We start from the raw sequence: 16,508 nt of genomic DNA, 5'->3' as shown, positions 1-16,508 counted from the left end.
CGATATATATTTGTAGGAACTAAAATAGAACTAATGCAAAAGAAATGGTCAGCCATGGGCACCCATATGTGTAGGCCATACATATCTATATTCCCACCACGTACCTTCATTGCATGTCCTCTCCTTTCCCCACCTGTTCTCAAAACCCTATACTCACTCCTCATTTCTCTTAATCATCTTTTTCCATTTCAATAATATTCATCTCCTTCTCTCCACCTTCATCACCCATGGCCGACGACCGCTCTCCCACCCCCGCCTCTCTCCTCCGCCGCATCCAGTACCACGCCCCTAACTCCCCTCAACTCCTCGGCTTCCTCACCCTCTTCATCTCCGCTTCCATTCTCATTTTCCTCACCGGCCTCACTCTCACCGCCGCCGTCCTCGCCTTCATTTTCCTCACCCCCTTCCTCCTTCTCACCTCCCCCATTTGGCTCCCTGTTGCCTTTTTCCTCTTCCTCGCCACTGCCGGTGTCTTGTCCCTCGCCGGTCTTGCACTCGCCACAGCTGCGGGATTGTCGTGGGCTTATAAGTACTTTAAAGGCATGCACCCACCTGGATCAGACCGGCTCGAGTATGCAAGTCGCCGAATCTATGACACGGCGAGCCATGTGAAGGATTATGCTAGAGAGTATGGAGGGTATTTGCAAAGTAAGGTGAAAGATGCAGCTCCGGGAGCATAATTTCATTTGATTAATTATGATATATTTTTAGTACTTGCGGCTATATAAATTCATGTTTTGGTTTTCTTTCTTTTGTTGCTTGAGGCCAGTTGAGATCAAGCTGAGTTCTTTGAACTGGTTTTAATTTGTATTTTGTATGTTCTTGTGTTTGGGTTTTCATATGATAGTTAAGAGGAAGGAGGAGATTTTTGGTATGTTATATTATTGTATGCATGAGAATAATTCTAAACACTATTGAGGATTATTCTTTTCTTTTTCCTTTTAAATAAATTGAGATTGGAATCAAATAGACATCTTTTTTTCTCTTGGGTGTGATTATGAGATTTGCTGTGGGGAGGATTATTATCTCCTTTGGGTTCAACTACTTATCGATACCTTCTATCAATCTCATTTTTATTATGTGCTTGTATAATCTGAAGGAGTTATATAACAGTGTAAATAGAAAAGGGGAGGATTAATTCTCTCCTTTGGGTTCAACTAGATTATCGTTGGCCGGGTTTTACCTTAATCGTCTATCGATAACATTAGTTGTTCAAGCTTCATGAGGAATTTTATTATGTGCTTGTATAATTTGAAGGGACTTATATAAACAGGTTAATCCGCCCTAATTTGAAATCTTATATTTGGGTAGGCAATAATGTATATGTTTTATAATATTGAAGTCTAAACATTTGGAAATAATTGTGTGAAACATTTGAACTATATATTCTGGCATATAAATATATATTGTTAGGTTTATTTTCATTTCTATTATGTTTAGTTTAAGGAACATAATTATATTTTTTGACATGCTTTTTAACTTAAAAATGATTTTGTTCCATCAAAATAATCAAGAGTAAAAAGTGATTTTGAATGATTTACTTTCATCTCCAAGATAGGGAATCTCAAGTACCACAATTTTCAAAAGATTTACATTGCAGTTGTGAAAAAATGTCGACTCATTCTATTTGGTTTTTCCCTATTGTGCAAGTAACAGCTCTAAAAATTGGGATTGGAAAAATGCGAAAGCAAGCAAGCAAAAGCTATAGTACAAAAGTATAATTTGTAAAACAATAAACAAGATTTTAATATTTGTAGTACAAAAGAATTATTGAAACGAGATTATAAATCATTGATTGCCCTTATTTTGTACTTTTTATTTATTTGTCAAATTAAAAATAGTTTAGGACCCTTGCATATTACTTTCAATCTCGTTCCAAACAAACTCGAGACTACTATGATTTAATTGTGATAACCTAAGCTTTTTTCTATGCTATCATGTGGATGTTTCAGTAAATTACTCATATCAAGAGGGTGTTTCGGTAAACCAAATAAAAACACTTAACATAAATTGAACTTTTTCTTTCAAATTTCTTGTTCATTGAATCAAATAAAGCCAATAAATTTCACGACTTATTTTATTATGTTCCTATGTCAACATCAACTATCAAACTTTAGATATTCTCCTCAAAAGAACACTTGGAAAACTGTAAGGGGAGGCGTCAACCTTCATATTCTCCTAAAAGAAAAACACTTGGAAAACTGTAAGGAGAGGCGTCAACCGCATTTTTAGCTAACTGTTAATCTACCAAAATCAGAATTTGAAAAGAGTACTGGAGGAGTAGAACAAAGGTTGCATCAAGATGATTCAAGAAATGTCGACCTTGCAGCATGCTTCGGCTACTTCTTGCACGATTACATGGAACAAGCATCAATCGGTCATCCTCAGCTTCTTTCCAAATGAAGGGTCCTTCTTAACCTCCTTATATCCACAGGTGCTCTCTCCTATACTCCCGCACAATCACCGGCACGCTTGTAGGTGGGATCTACAGTTCAAAACAATAAGAAACATAATTTTTCAGTCCAGGCTGCAAAACCCTGAATTTTCAGCTTCTCAATTCTGACCGCTGAAGATCTGTTTTAATTCTCTTACGTAAAAAAAAAGAGTGAAAATGTACAGAGACTAGAGAGAGATGGTAAAGGGGAAGAAGAAGTGTGGACGAGAAGTTGGAGTCAACAAATCAAAAAGAAACTATAGACGGGCATAGCGTTTTCAAACTTCAATTTTTAAAAACTAAATAGTAATAGAACGAGGAATAAAAACACCATTAAAAACTACTATTTTTGGTATGCTAAAATAAATTTCTGAAATTTAGAATTTAGAACAGCTTTTAAGAAAAACGTGTAAAGTTAAGCGTATCATGGAAATAGACATACAAAAAGAGTAAGATGCAGAAAGAATTTAACCCCTAAAGTACAATCAGCAGGAATAATGGCATATATCTGAATAAGTGCCTGAGGAAGGTATATGGAACAAAACTCACCATCCCATAATCTGTGACGATCATCGAGATGTAATCTGAAGGTGTGGCGTCATACCTGGAAAAATACAACACAAAGTTAGAATACATCACCTTCAGGTGCAATAATGAGGAGCAATAATCTGAATACGTCACTCTGTTCATTTACATTAAATTTAGAAGTTGCAGTTGTTCTTTAGCAGCCAAATCATTAATATCCTTCCTCTCGGGAACCTTTGAGATAGTATCTGGATCACCTGCACAACATTTGAAAATGTTCAGACATCGTCCCTCTTCCCTTTCTGCAGGAAGGAAATACAGGAGAAGATAATTTAATACATACCTAATTCGTTGAAACATATTGAGTCAAGCTGTACCCTTTCATGAAATTTGTAGGCTTCGCAGCAGATTAAGACTGGAACATGGAATGCATTAGCAACCATAGCAACAGCTGCAGTTCCCACTCTTGAATAAACAGTTCCGTTAGATAAGACTGCAGCAGCCCCTAGAAAAACTCGTGTTACTTCGTGCATCACGTAAGAAATGGCATTTATATGGGTGTATGTGCAATTTAGGCCCCTCGCTATGAGCCTACGAAGCAACGCTTTCCCTTCTTGTTTTGGACGGGAATCCACCACCACAACACGAAATTCTTTTCCTAGCTCATGAGCATATAATATAAGCATCTCTACAGCAGATGACGATCCATATGTGAGTAAAACATCTCCATCCCTGATTTTAGTGGCAGCATGTCTAACTATAACCTCATCTGCAATTATGATCTTTTCATTGATAAAGCGATTGATATCTGAGCAAAGTGTAGCTTTTACTTCGGATTCCGGAAGATTCAGTGGCAATTTGGCAATGCGGTTTTTCAAAAACCTAATTGCATTTCCCATGCTAACAGACAGTGGCCTGCACTCATTGAAGAAGGACACATAGCTACCAATTTTTGCAGTTAAATCTCTACCCAGAGACTTCTGTGGCGGAGTTGAGTAGTCTTTGATGGCCTGTTGAAATGCATGAAGCATAGCAATACAACGAGCATTGCCTCCGCATATGTCTCTGGCCATATATTGCAAACCAACCTGATAAAGTATAAATATGCGACTAAATTAGATGAAAGCTAGTCAGCTAAGTTATCATTCATATTATAAATTTACCACAGGCATATGAGACAATTAATTAATTATTTCACCAGAAAAAAAAGACAAAATTGCTTGCTTATAAAGAAGCCATACATGCGAATTAACATGTTGCAATGCTTGGAGGCCAATAAAAAGAATCATTACCATTGATCATCATCAAAATGGGAACAGTAAACATAAAAGTTCGAATCAAAGAATCTTGTTGAGGTTTTTCATTCTGGTGAACTTCCTATTTGTATTCTTCTTCAAGTCTGTACCAATCATGCCACTAATCCAAGTTTCCATGCTAATTCCCAGTCCCAGTCCCCCCAAACAAAACAAAAAAAAAAAAAAAAAAAAGAACAGAAAAGAAAAAACACCTTGTAAATTGCAGGATGAATGGAATCAAGTTGAAAAAACTTTGATACAAGATCGGGAAGCTGAGTTCCCTGCTCGTATTGTGGCAAATGGCGAAACAATTCAACCCTATTTCTAGCTTCAGTTTGGTTGAAAACTGCTCGCTTTTTAGCCTTTTCTACCCTGCTTTTATCATCAAACTGCATTCGTGGAGGGGGAGCATCTTTCTTCCTTTCTTTGTCGAGTGTGCGATCACCACCTCCTCTTTTGTCAGTAGGTGCAACTGAAGGTGCAGCAGTGCTATCTTTCATAGCTGCAGGCTGCTTCACAGCTTTACCAGGAGCAGCACCTGACTTATTTGCCTCACCTTTTATTTAACCAATGAACCATAAATCAAAAAATAATTAAACATATGAACTAGTTACTATATCAAGCTCTTGAAAAAATTTTATAACATAAATATCCAAAGAAATAGGAAAACGATAATTATTAGGATTAATAACCAAAGGTAGCAATTTTACGTGCACAAGCCAAGGAGTTACCGATATCTATATATACACTTCAACTTATCGGTGCACTAACTTGAATCCATTAAACCCTCCACATTTCCTAGCTCAAAAGGGTGCTTCCTTACTAGCCAGATTCAATTTCTAAAGAATTAGCATGCCATATACCTACTGGTACAACTAAAATGATTGAAATGGAAATTGAACCTTTTGCAGAGACTTTTGCAGCTCGTTGTGCCTCCTGTAGAGCTCGTCTTTCAGCCTTTGTTGTTTTTGCCTTCAGGGGTTTAGAATTTGGTGGTGGTTGTCTATTCTGTACCTCCGTGGATGGCCCTCCAGTCTTTTCTGCAAGAGCAATAGGAATAAGAAATCAATAATCCAGTGATCGATTCATGTAAAAGTTCATTCTATTTCCCCCTTTCTAATCCCTGACTCCAAAAAATATTTTGAATCATCAATATCAATGGAGTTCAAAATGGGGTATTATAGCCACAACATGCAAGCATGTCAGAACCAGAAAGAGTTGACAAATTCCAACCGAACGTAGTATTAGTCAGTAAAGTTTTGCTAGTTTCATCGTTAATGTCATAAATAAAAGAAAACGAGCACAAAAAAACACTCCACTTGGCACGGATAGCAGCCAGGAACAATAACAGAAATGTTTAGAAAGAGAACGAATTGAAAAAGAAAAAGAAAAAAACCATAGCCAGTACAACAAACACCAAAGTCTCTCCCCTCCCATCACAATCCTAGTTTCTTTCAACCCATGTACACCAAAAAATAGCTCGTAACACCGCTGAACCAAGAAATTCAGACCTTCAATCTGAAGAGATGGGCGTGAAAAAATTGTTAAATGAAAATAGGAGAGCTTCTAGGCAACGCCAGTAAAGACTGATTATATCCAAACAAAAAAGAAGACATCGAATGGATTCAGTAAAGTGCAGGAAATGAAAACACAGCCACAAGCCCCATCTTCCAATTGATATGAAAAAGAAACGAGCAGCAAAAAGCGTAATAATGATATGTATAAAGTCAATACAGCATTAAAATGCTGTCACTCAAAAAGAAAAGTACACCCCCAAAATTGGCACAGACTGAACAAATAACACTCCCCCCCCCCCCCCCCCCCCCCCCCGCATCAAAGAAAAAAAGAGGAAAGAGTTTAATAAACTCCATTCAACAAAGAAATGCAACATCACCTCCAACTCCAGCAGGCTTATTAGTTTCCAACGTCTGAAGAGGCACCGCCTGCGAGTTCTCCAACGACTTAGCCCCCACGTGGATTCCAACCCCAGGAAAGCTCGAGGCAATCTTCCCAGAACCACTCCGGCGATGCCAAACGGAGTTGGAAGAATCCTCAGACATGTCCAGCTCTTCATCCCCAGTTCTACTGGAAGGAGACGCCATAGGGGATGTCGCAAGCAGGGTCTCGGAAGGGTTATAACTGCCAACAGGGATCTGATCGGTGGAATTCCTCCAATTGGCAGGAGCAGGAACAGGAAGAACAGCAGAACGTGATGCAAGGTTGTCGGAGAGATGACGGGGAGGGGGAATCATGACGGGAGACAATGAATTGGTGGGAGGAGAGAGGGATTGTTGAGAAGGGAGACAATTGGGGGGACCGGAGAGGGAGCGGTCGGGGGAATTAGGAGCGTCGAGAGTGAAGAATCCAACCTGACGAACTTTGGGGTTGACGATGCGGGAGCCACGGCGAGCATCCATGAAGAGTTAACGATGGAACCGGGAATAATTTGGCATGGGAAATACCAGAATCCACAAACTGCAATTGGGAGGAGAGAAAGAGAAGAAGTGGGCTTACTGTAGAAATGAAAAAGAAAAAAAAGGTGAAATTGGTTGCTTGATCTTATGAAGAAGCGTCCGCCATAGGCAACTGAATTGGAAGAAGTAGATGAAGAAGATGCGTTTAGAACAAAATCCCTTTCACCATAAGAATCCAATTAATATAATATTCAACCAATGTTCGTCTCTAGCCCTAAATTGCGTTAACCTTTCATCACATCTTCTCGTTTATAAAATATTTTAATTTTAGGTCAAGTTTTTATTGGTGTAAGGTAAGTGATACCTTTATTTATATTGTTATTGTTATCCAATAAACAATCTCTCCTAATCTTGTATTTTCTAAATTTATTTGTCATTTATCACTTCAAAATTGTGAGAAATTACCATGAAGAAAAAAAGATAGTGTTAATTTAGCAAATATGATTAGTAATCATCAAACCGTAATTTACTTTTAAAATTGTTAGGTTTGCAATTTAGAAAACATAGTTAGACTCTATTATCATGAATTATTTTATTATTCTTTTTGCAAATTCTCCTTTTTTTTCTTTTTTTTACACTTTTAAATAACAAGGGGGCCATTTTTTAAAATATTCCATTTTCTTCTCTTTTCATCGTCTTTTTTCTCTTAATTTTCATTTAATCGAATCATTTTTTTTAATCGTGAACCTATTTTGCAGTTATATTTCTTAAAAGACTCATTCTAGTTTTTTATTAACAATAGTTTTCCTTAGCTTGTTTTCTTATAATTATTCTTTTTACAGTGGTTTTCATCCTTTCAAACTTAAATTTTTAACTAAATTTCAAAAATAAAACTAATTTTTTTTAAATGGATGGTTATTATAAGTATTTGGTCTATGAATTTTGAAAGTGAAGTCTAATACTAATTTTTTACACTAGTTTTTATCTTTATTTTATAAAATAGTTGAATTCTTGGTCAATTATAAAAGGCAAATTTTAAAAATAGTTTTTGTTTTTAAAATTTGAATATGAATCCAATTCTTATATTTAAATGCAAACTATCAATAGAAAATAAAAAGAAAATACGTTTAAATTTTCCAAGATTTTTTTTTATTAAAAGATAGATTACTAGATGAGCTCTTGATATTTTATATGTATTTTTTTATATTAAAAATCTTATACTTGATTTTTTAAAACATTGGCTAAGAGAATAAACCAATTATCCTATCCTGTGTGTATCTAATATGAATGAATAAAGTATACTTTCCTTACAAAAAAAAGCGCTAGCAAAAATAGCAATTTTTTTTATGATAATAGATAATGTCCCTCCATTTTCTAAATTGGAGAATAAGCAAATTTAAAAGTCGATGACTCTATCATAACTATTTGATGTCACTAGTTATTTGTAATATATATAAAAAAATATGTTGTAAACTATTTTTTAAAAAATGTTTTTACCACATGATGCAATTTTTCTTAAAAAAAACTAGTAAGCTAACTATGATAATCCTTAATGCTTATACTCGATAGTAGCTACAATGAGTTCTCATTAAGAGTAAAAGAAATATAGAGTACAAATGAATCACTTGAAGTGACAACCATTTACGTAATAAAATTTTACTATATACAACTCTAAAACAAATCTACTTCGTCGACAATAAAGGTCCTCGAATCAATAACACACTATCAAATTTTCAATTTGATTGAACGACAAATCAATTTCAAAGCGTTGAAAAACACTATTGACTGATTTATGGCTAAAATATGGTGTGTAGGACCTATATGTCGATGTGATTTTCCAATTTTGCCCACCCCTCCCCTTCATGAATGATGGATGTTTTCTTCCGTTTTAGGAAAACCTACAAGAACAACCCACTCGTAGAATTGATGTTAAAAAAGTTGTCAAAATCGTTATCAAATAAAGCTCAAGTCTATTTGCTTTTTCTTAGTATAATCTTCAATATTCCACTCATGAATTGAAAAAAAAATCAATAACCCAATAGTTGTGCAAGGGCGTTTTTGAATTTTGATGATTTTGAAAATGTTAAATCACTTTTTTTCATTATTCAAAATTGGTATAAGATATGATTTGATTCTTCTAACTAGTTTCAATAACATCAAAATTACATTTACAATTGTAATATCAAATATTAAATTATTTTAAAGTAATTAAATGTATACACTCGTCTAATATGCTTTAGAGACTATAATGTAATCAGAATTTTTTAAAAAATTGGTAAATAAAATGTTAAAACTACGTGTGAGTATTAATCTATTCGAGTCAGTTTTTCAACAAAATCATCATCGAATCTACTATGATCAATTTAGTAAAAATTTCTACGGACATCGACCACTGAAGAAGTACAATAAAGTCGTTGGTCAGCTGATTTAAAGGCTTTGAGATTTTTATAAAATTTTACTGGTTTGAAATTTTTCTAGAATGATATAGATCGAAACCTTTCTTATGGTTGATCGATAATCTTTGATTAAATAGGAATTAGAAACCAATTACACAATTATTGCAGTAGAGTTGAATATTCATAAAAGCAAGTAAAAAATAAACATAAGATGTAAACCTTTATATCCATATATGGTAAAAGAGAGAGATAAACTATAAAACAAGATTGCATGACACATTTTTAGAAGAGAAAGAATAAATAAACCATAGCATATGCGAGAGCCCAAAGGGATTATACACAACGGAGTTACTTATTTCCTTCCTTTACTTGTGTTCTTCTTAACCCAACTCCATGGATGCTCGCCGTGGCTCCCGCGTCGTCAACCCCAAAATCCGTCAGGTCGGATTCTTCACTCTCGACCCTCCCAATCCCCCCGGCCGTTCCCTCTCCGGTCCCGCCGATTGCACCCCTTCTCAACAGTCCCTCTCTCCTCCCTCCAATTCACTGTCTCCCGTCATGATTCCCCCTCCCCGTCATCTCTCTGATAACCTCGCTTCTCGCTCTGCCGTTTTTCCTCTTCCACCTCCCGCCAATTGGAGGGATTCCGCCGATCATATTCATGTTGGCAGCTATAACCCCTCCGAAATGCTTCTTGCTACTTCTCCTTCTGGTAGAATTGGGGATGAAGAGTTGGATATGTCAGAGGATTCTTTCACCTCCGTTCCGTATCGCCGGAGTGGTTCTGGGAAGATTGCCTCGAGCTTTCCTGGCGTTGGAATCTACATGGCGGCTAAGGCGTCGGAGACTTCACAGGCGATGGTTCCTAACACGGTGGAAGCTAATAAGTCTGTTGGGGTTGCAGGTGATGTTGTATCGCTTTGTTGGATGGGATTTAATCCTTACGTCTTTCCTCTTTTTTCGTTGATGCCGGGGGGATTGATTTTGTTATTGTCTCTGCTAATTTTGGGCTTGTGCATTTCTGTTTTGAGGTACATCGTTTTAATCGAGTATTGACTTTAAGCATCTAATTATTACACTTTTTGCTGTATATTTCTTTTTCGTATCAATCTGAAGATGGGGTTTGTGGCCGTGTTTTCACGTCCTGCACTTTACTGACTTCGCTCGATCTTTTGTTTGCACACAACCAGTCTTTGCTAGCGTCTCGTCTACTAGAAGCTCTCCTAATTTCATCAAACTTTGATGTCTGTCTCTTCAGATTGAAGGTCAAGATTTAATGGTTCAACTGCTCTAACTGCTAGAGATAATCTTTGGTATATAGGATTCAAAGAAACTAGCATTTTTTAGTTTGGAGGGATGCTTTAGGGACTTTAGTGTTTTCTGTTCAGTTAGCTCCCTTTCTAAACATTTTTTTGATTGTTCCCTGGCTGCTATCTATCCTTGTCAACTGGAGTGTGTTTTTGAACGTCTTGTACTTTTTGGGGGAATATCCTGTCTTCTCCTTTATATGTTTTTTTATGTAATGAAATTTTGTTTCTTATCATAACAGAAAAGAAAGAAGAAAAATCGTTTTGTGTAATTTAAGGCGAAGCTATTTAGAAATAGGAGACAGAAGTTTAATTGTGGATATTCTTTTTATGTAATGAAAATTTGTTTCATACCATAGCAGAAAAAAGAAGAAAAATGGTTATGCGCTTTTAAGGCAAAGCAATTTATAAATAGAAGAGTAGAATTTAATTTCAGTTCCCAATATCCTCAAAATTAATCCCAGATAACTTCCTATTGTGGCCCTAAAACTCCCAGTCTAAATAAATTTAAGTTATATTTTGAATTCTGATCTTGATATCACTTATAAAAGAGTGCTCATTTATTGCTAGACATTTGCTATTTTAGTGGGTTTACGTTGCTGAGCTAATTTTTTTTTTGTCAATAGGACTAATGCATCACGAATGCACGTTAAGGTTGATGGAGTCAGAAGTAAAGGGTCTGGTTTTAATTTGTGAAAAAATTTCTATAATTTAAATGTTTTGTATGAGCTTAGATTCACATTTACTGGAAGAGAAAAGAACCATTTGACTTGCATCTAATTGAGTTTATTTACGTTTAATGGAAAAGTAAAGAACCATTTTCTCTGTATCTAATTCGACTTTGTTGTTTATTTGAGAGAGTTTAGAGAAGAAAACAGAAAGAATCATGAAGAACAGAAAGGATAGGGTTATAGACGAGGAAAAGTGTGGGTCTTGAAGAAAGAGGATATGAAATTGAAGAGCGAAAAGAAAGTGGAAATCAACATGTGTTGATACAGGGGCTAATGGGGTAATGCTTTTAAGGTTATAGATTCAAATAAAACTGTTACAGCAATTGAGCTTTTGATGGTAAATCATTGTAGGTTCGGCAGTTGTCTTGTGCAACCAGTTCCTTCTTCTTTTTGGAGAATGTGTGTGTGTGTGTGTTGTGTGGGGGAGGGGGTTATTGAGAAGAGAACGAGAGAGTGGAGGGAACTGTATTTTGCTGGGGTCTTCTAGAAGAAAGGAGTTGAATATGAAAACATGTTGGCAAACGTTGGAGCCAATAGAAAAGGGGCTTTCTGGATGTTGGGTGGTTATAGACCCAGACACTTGCACACACCAACCTATTTGGGTTGTTTAATTTTCTTATTTTTCCTTTAAATATATGTGTAATAGTTGTGTTCTGTCCTCTAACTTCAGCTCGATATGATGATGCCCCCCTTCATTACCCCTCTCCCCCTCTTTTTTCTTTAAGAAATTCACTTTTTCCCCTTTTTTCCAAGAGATCTTTTGGCTCATCAGTATCAATGGAGTTTAAAATATGGTACTATAGTCTATAGCCAGACCACCATGCAAGCATGCTAGAATCAGAAAAGAACTAATGCAAAATCTCTTGCATTGGGATTATTGATTTCTCATTTCTACTGCTTTGCTCATGCAGAAAAGAATGGGGGGGCTTCCACAGAGTTACAGAATCGACAGCCACCATCAAATTCAAAACCCCAAAAGGCAAAAACCACGAAGGCTGAAAGACGTGCTCTACAGGAAGCACAACGAGCTGCAAAAGGTCCAGCGAATGGTTAAATTTCCAATTCAATCATTACTTTATGAGTTTCAAGAGCTCATAAAGTAACTAGTTAATATGTTTATTACTTATTGATAATGTCTGTTTGTTTATTGGTTAAAAGGTGAAGCAAAGAAGTCAAGTAACGCTCCTGGTAAAGCTGTGAAGCAGTCCTCGACTATGAGAGATAGCACTGCTGCACCTTCGGTGGCATCTACTGACAAAAGAGGAGGTGATCGCACACATGATAAAGAAAGGAAGAAAGATGCTCCACCTCCACGAATGCAGTTTGATGATAAAAGCAGGGTAGAAAAGGCTAAAAAGCGAGCAGTTTTCAACCAAACTGAAGCTAGAAATAGGGTTGAATTATTTCGCCATTTGCCACAATACGAGCAAGGAACTCAGCTTCCTGATCTCGTGTCAAAGTTTTTCCAACTTGATCCCATTCATCCTGCCATTTACAAGGTTTGTTGTGGTAGGAAGGGGGTAACTAGCTAATACTGTTTATAATTACTCTTGACTATAAATGACGACTAGTATAGAATCTGTTTAGTGTTTAGTATAGAAGATCTTGGATTAATGGGGTAATTTGTCCACACTTTGAGGAGTCCACCAAAATACACAGCATCTACAACAATTCAAATTAGAAAGTCATAGCTTCTCTCTGTTTGATTAGGACTTTTACGTTTTTTTTCAAAAAAAAAAATATTTATAATCTCACATTGCTTATTTATGATATTAGTTATATTTTTATAGACCTCTATGCACTTATAGCACAATTATTTGTGACTTCTTAAGCAAAAGATCATGTTTTTTCTTGATGGTGGTGAAATAATTAATTAATTGTTCCATATGGTTATGGTTAATTTATAATAATGATGACAAATCTGATGACTATTGTTTGACTAATCTAGTATCGTACCTATACTTTATCAGGTTGGTTTACAATATATGGCCGGAGATATATGTGGAGGCAATGCTCGTTGTATTGCGATGCTTCATGCATTTCAACAGGCCATCAAAGACTACTCAACTCCGCCACAAAAGTCTCTGGGTAGAGATTTAACCACAAAAATTGGTGGCTATGTATCATTCTTCAACGAATGCAGGCCACTGTCTGTTAGCATGGGAAATGCAATTAGGTTTTTGAAAAATCTCATTGCCAAATTACCATTGAATCTTCCGGAATCTGAAGTAAAAGCTACACTTTGCTCAGATATCGATCGCTTCATTAATGAAAAGATTATAATTGCAGACGAGGTCATAGTTAGACATGCTGCTACCAAAATCAGGGATGGGGATGTTCTTCTCACATATGGATCATCGTGTGCTGTAGAGATGCTCCTATTATATGCTCACGAGCTTGGAAAAGAATTTCGTGTTGTGGTGGTGGATTCCCGTCCAAAACTAGAAGGGCAAGCATTGCTTCGTAGGCTCATAGGGAGGGGCCTAAGTTGTACATACACTCATATAAATGCTATTTCTTACATGATGCACAAAGTAACACGAGTTTTTCTGGGGGCTGCTGCAGTATTATCTAATGGAACTGTATATTCAAGAGTGGGAACTGCAGCGGTTGCCATGGTTGCTAACGCATTCCATGTTCCAGTGTTAATCTGCTGCGAAGCCTATAAATTCCACGAAAGGGTTCAGCTTGATTCAATATGTTTCAATGAATTAGGTATGTATATTATTATGTTATCTTCTCTCACATTTCCTTCCAGAAGAGGGACAAAGGGCAATGTCTGAGCAATTTTGCATTTCTTGCAGGCGATCCAGATGCTATCTCAAAGGTTCCAGGAAGGAAGGATATTAATCATCTAGAAAATTTGGCTGCTAAAGAACAACTGCAACTTCTAAATTTAATGTAAATTAAAGAGTATATATGAATATGATAGCTAGTTATTGTACCTCAAAGTGATGTATTCTAACTTTATTTGGTACTGTTTCAGGTACGACGCCACACCTTCAGATTACATCTCAATGATTGTCACAGATTATGGCATGGTAAATTTGGTTCAATCTCTCTCTGGCACTTGTTCATATATATACCTGTATTCCTGCTTGTGACTTGGATGGCTGTCTTGTTATCTCTGTCTTCCCTTTCCTTTCTTAAGGTTAAGTTTTTGGTGCTTCTCATTTTTATGTTTCTTCAATTTTTTTGCAACCTAACAATCACCATTATCCGTTTGTTTTAAACTGTTTTCAACATTTCATCAGAATTTTGAAAAGCAAAACAAGCAGTTGTAAGTAATGAATACGACATGACAATTAAAACTGAACCTCCACTCATCTCCATATTGTCCATTTTTTGCAATAAACTCTCGTGGCTTTGCTTTTGAAACTATCCAAATTGCCTCATACCAATGAAAATAATTGTCCTCATGTATGTTCCATAGATCTCTTCCCTTGTTGGACTTTCTTTGCACCTAACAAGTCAAAGGCCTATTAATCTTTTTTACTTCAGTTTCTTCCGTTAACTTCCGTCTGTATTGATTCTAACTTCTCTTCTTCCTCTTATCTATTCATACACTTTTACCGTCTCTTTATAGTCTCTATGCACACATTCCTTTTCATATGTAAGAAGAGATTGATTTATCTCTTATATTGACCTTTCTCTTGTGGACTATTATGGATTGTTATCGACTTCGAACATGGACCAAAGCTAGTTGGACTATTTTGGGTAGTTTTAAGAAAAGATGAGAAAAATGCAATTGATCAGTAATTGGAGAAATTTCCTTTGTGGAGTGAAATTTGTTCTGCAGCTTCTTTTGAGAAGGGATTCTTTGTCTGAGGATGCTAGTGATTGCGCCGTTGCAGAAAAGTATCTTGCAAATGCTAACCAAAATGACATCTAGCTAGATTCTACAAAAGATTGACTCACGCGGTTGTTAACCAGATGGCTTCTTTTCCTGTCTGAAATCAGACTTACATTTTGGATAATGTCTTTTAGGTTAAGCAAACTAAGCTCTGGTCCTTTTAACTGTCTTAAGATCGTCCATGTCCATTATGGATGACACTTTGCTCTATCATCAATTATCTTATTTGTTTGCTGACTGCTGATTCTTGACATCACAGTGGTCAGAATTGGAAAGTAAAATTTTGGGTTTGCAGCCTTTTGAGTAAAAAAAAAATTCTTTATGTTCTGTATTGTAGATCCCGCCTACAAGCGTGCCGGTGATCGTGCGTGAGTATCGGAGAGAGCACCTTTGGATATAAGAAGGCTGAAAATAACCCTTCATTTGGAAGGAAGCTTATATCTTTTACAAGGATGAATGATAGATATGTGTTGCATGTGATCGTGCAAGAAACAACCGAAGCATGCTGCAAGGAGTTTTTTCACCTTGATGCAACCTTTTATTAATGCCGTCCTGGATTCAAATTTTGATTTTGGTAAGTTGACAGTTAGCTAAGAGTGCGATTGTTATCTCTCCTTACAGTTTTCCAAGTGTTTTTCTGGGAAAATATATTAATGGCAGAGTAAAGCTTGAAAGTCGTTGTCAATAGGAACACAAAAAATAAATCATGCAATTTGTGGAATTTATTTGAATCAATGAAGGAGATTTTGATTGTTCCTTTATTAGATTACAGTAGCGTAGTAGAGCATGTGTGTTTTTTTTCCCTTCTAGTTAACAAGTTTAGTTCTGTAATATTTTACTTGTATTTCGCTTTTAATATGCGTGCTTATAGTTTTATACATTACTAATGGAAGTCCAAGTTTGTTCTTGTGATAACTTGTATGCCTTTTGGTGAAAGATATTTCTGCTTTTCTATGTTATACTCTACTGTTGCAAGAAATTCATACGTTGGTCTTGACCACTCTCGATTAGAAATGTTGTTGGTGCTGAACTATGCATGAGTATCTGCACCAGTGTGGTGCCTAGCTGATTACACTATGATGTTTAAGTTATTTGAGGTTTTATGTGGGCAACCCTCAACATACTCAAAAGTTTCCATATGAATAAAGATATAGGGCTTTCTAACAAGAAGTTTGGATCCTACAAGGTCTTCAACTATTGTATTAATGTTTGTATTGCCCGCCAAAGGGTTGATTCAGTATTATTTGCTAATGTGAAGAATGATTGGTTATATTGATATTCCATTTTTACATTTTGCTCTATATATCAACCAATGAGAATGCCAAATGGCTCACTTCAATAGCGTTTGAGAATGATATTTTTTTAGTTCATATGATAAAACATTTATGGTGGTATGACTGTTTGGAGGTGGTGAATTTGATGAATGTCAAGCTTGTGGGCTTTTTCTCTCCTTTTCTTTTCTTTTATTTTTTCTCTAATTGATGAAAGCTAAAGAGAGAGGTTTTGTAAGCTGAGGTCATTTTTTTCTCCCACGTTCGTTGATGGCACAATTG

General features: G+C 36.1%; 3 protein-coding genes across 4 annotated transcripts; 2 read left to right on the top strand and 1 right to left on the bottom strand.

Moving 5' to 3' along the window:
- Positions 1–42: 42 nt before the first annotated feature.
- LOC101215348 (oleosin 1) lies at positions 43–983 on the top strand. Its single transcript, XM_004138177.3, has one exon. The coding sequence runs from the start codon at positions 228–230 to the stop codon at positions 678–680; it is 453 nt and encodes a 150-aa protein (XP_004138225.1). The 5' UTR covers positions 43–227; the 3' UTR covers positions 681–983.
- A 1,033-nt stretch (positions 984–2,016) lies between these two features.
- Positions 2,017–6,978, bottom strand: LOC101215104 (translation initiation factor eIF-2B subunit delta). Of its 2 annotated transcripts, none has more exons than XM_004138176.3 (7): positions 6,149–6,978; positions 5,157–5,294; positions 4,467–4,810; positions 3,303–4,047; positions 3,129–3,216; positions 2,984–3,038; positions 2,017–2,485 (listed from the first exon to the last, which is right to left on the bottom strand). In XM_004138176.3, the coding sequence occupies exons 1-7, from the start codon at positions 6,669–6,671 to the stop codon at positions 2,423–2,425; spliced, it is 1,956 nt and encodes a 651-aa protein (XP_004138224.3). In that variant the 5' UTR covers positions 6,672–6,978; the 3' UTR covers positions 2,017–2,422. The 2 variants fall into 2 exon arrangements, with proteins under 2 accessions (XP_004138224.3, XP_011648732.2); XM_011650430.2 differs by lacking the exon at positions 6,149–6,978 and adding an exon at positions 5,766–6,003.
- A 2,381-nt stretch (positions 6,979–9,359) lies between these two features.
- Positions 9,360–15,870, top strand: LOC101214144 (translation initiation factor eIF-2B subunit delta). Its single transcript, XM_011650423.2, has 7 exons — positions 9,360–9,968; positions 12,014–12,139; positions 12,261–12,601; positions 13,073–13,817; positions 13,907–14,003; positions 14,089–14,143; positions 15,293–15,870. The coding sequence occupies exons 1-7, from the start codon at positions 9,458–9,460 to the stop codon at positions 15,353–15,355; spliced, it is 1,938 nt and encodes a 645-aa protein (XP_011648725.1). The 5' UTR covers positions 9,360–9,457; the 3' UTR covers positions 15,356–15,870.
- Positions 15,871–16,508: the final 638 nt, after the last annotated feature.

The sequence above is a fragment of the Cucumis sativus genome, chromosome 1, assembly GCF_000004075.3.
Source record: "Cucumis sativus cultivar 9930 chromosome 1, Cucumber_9930_V3, whole genome shotgun sequence".
In the NCBI taxonomy this organism is placed as follows: domain Eukaryota; kingdom Viridiplantae; phylum Streptophyta; class Magnoliopsida; order Cucurbitales; family Cucurbitaceae; genus Cucumis; species Cucumis sativus.
This window is presented reverse-complemented; position numbering and strand designations above follow the sequence as displayed.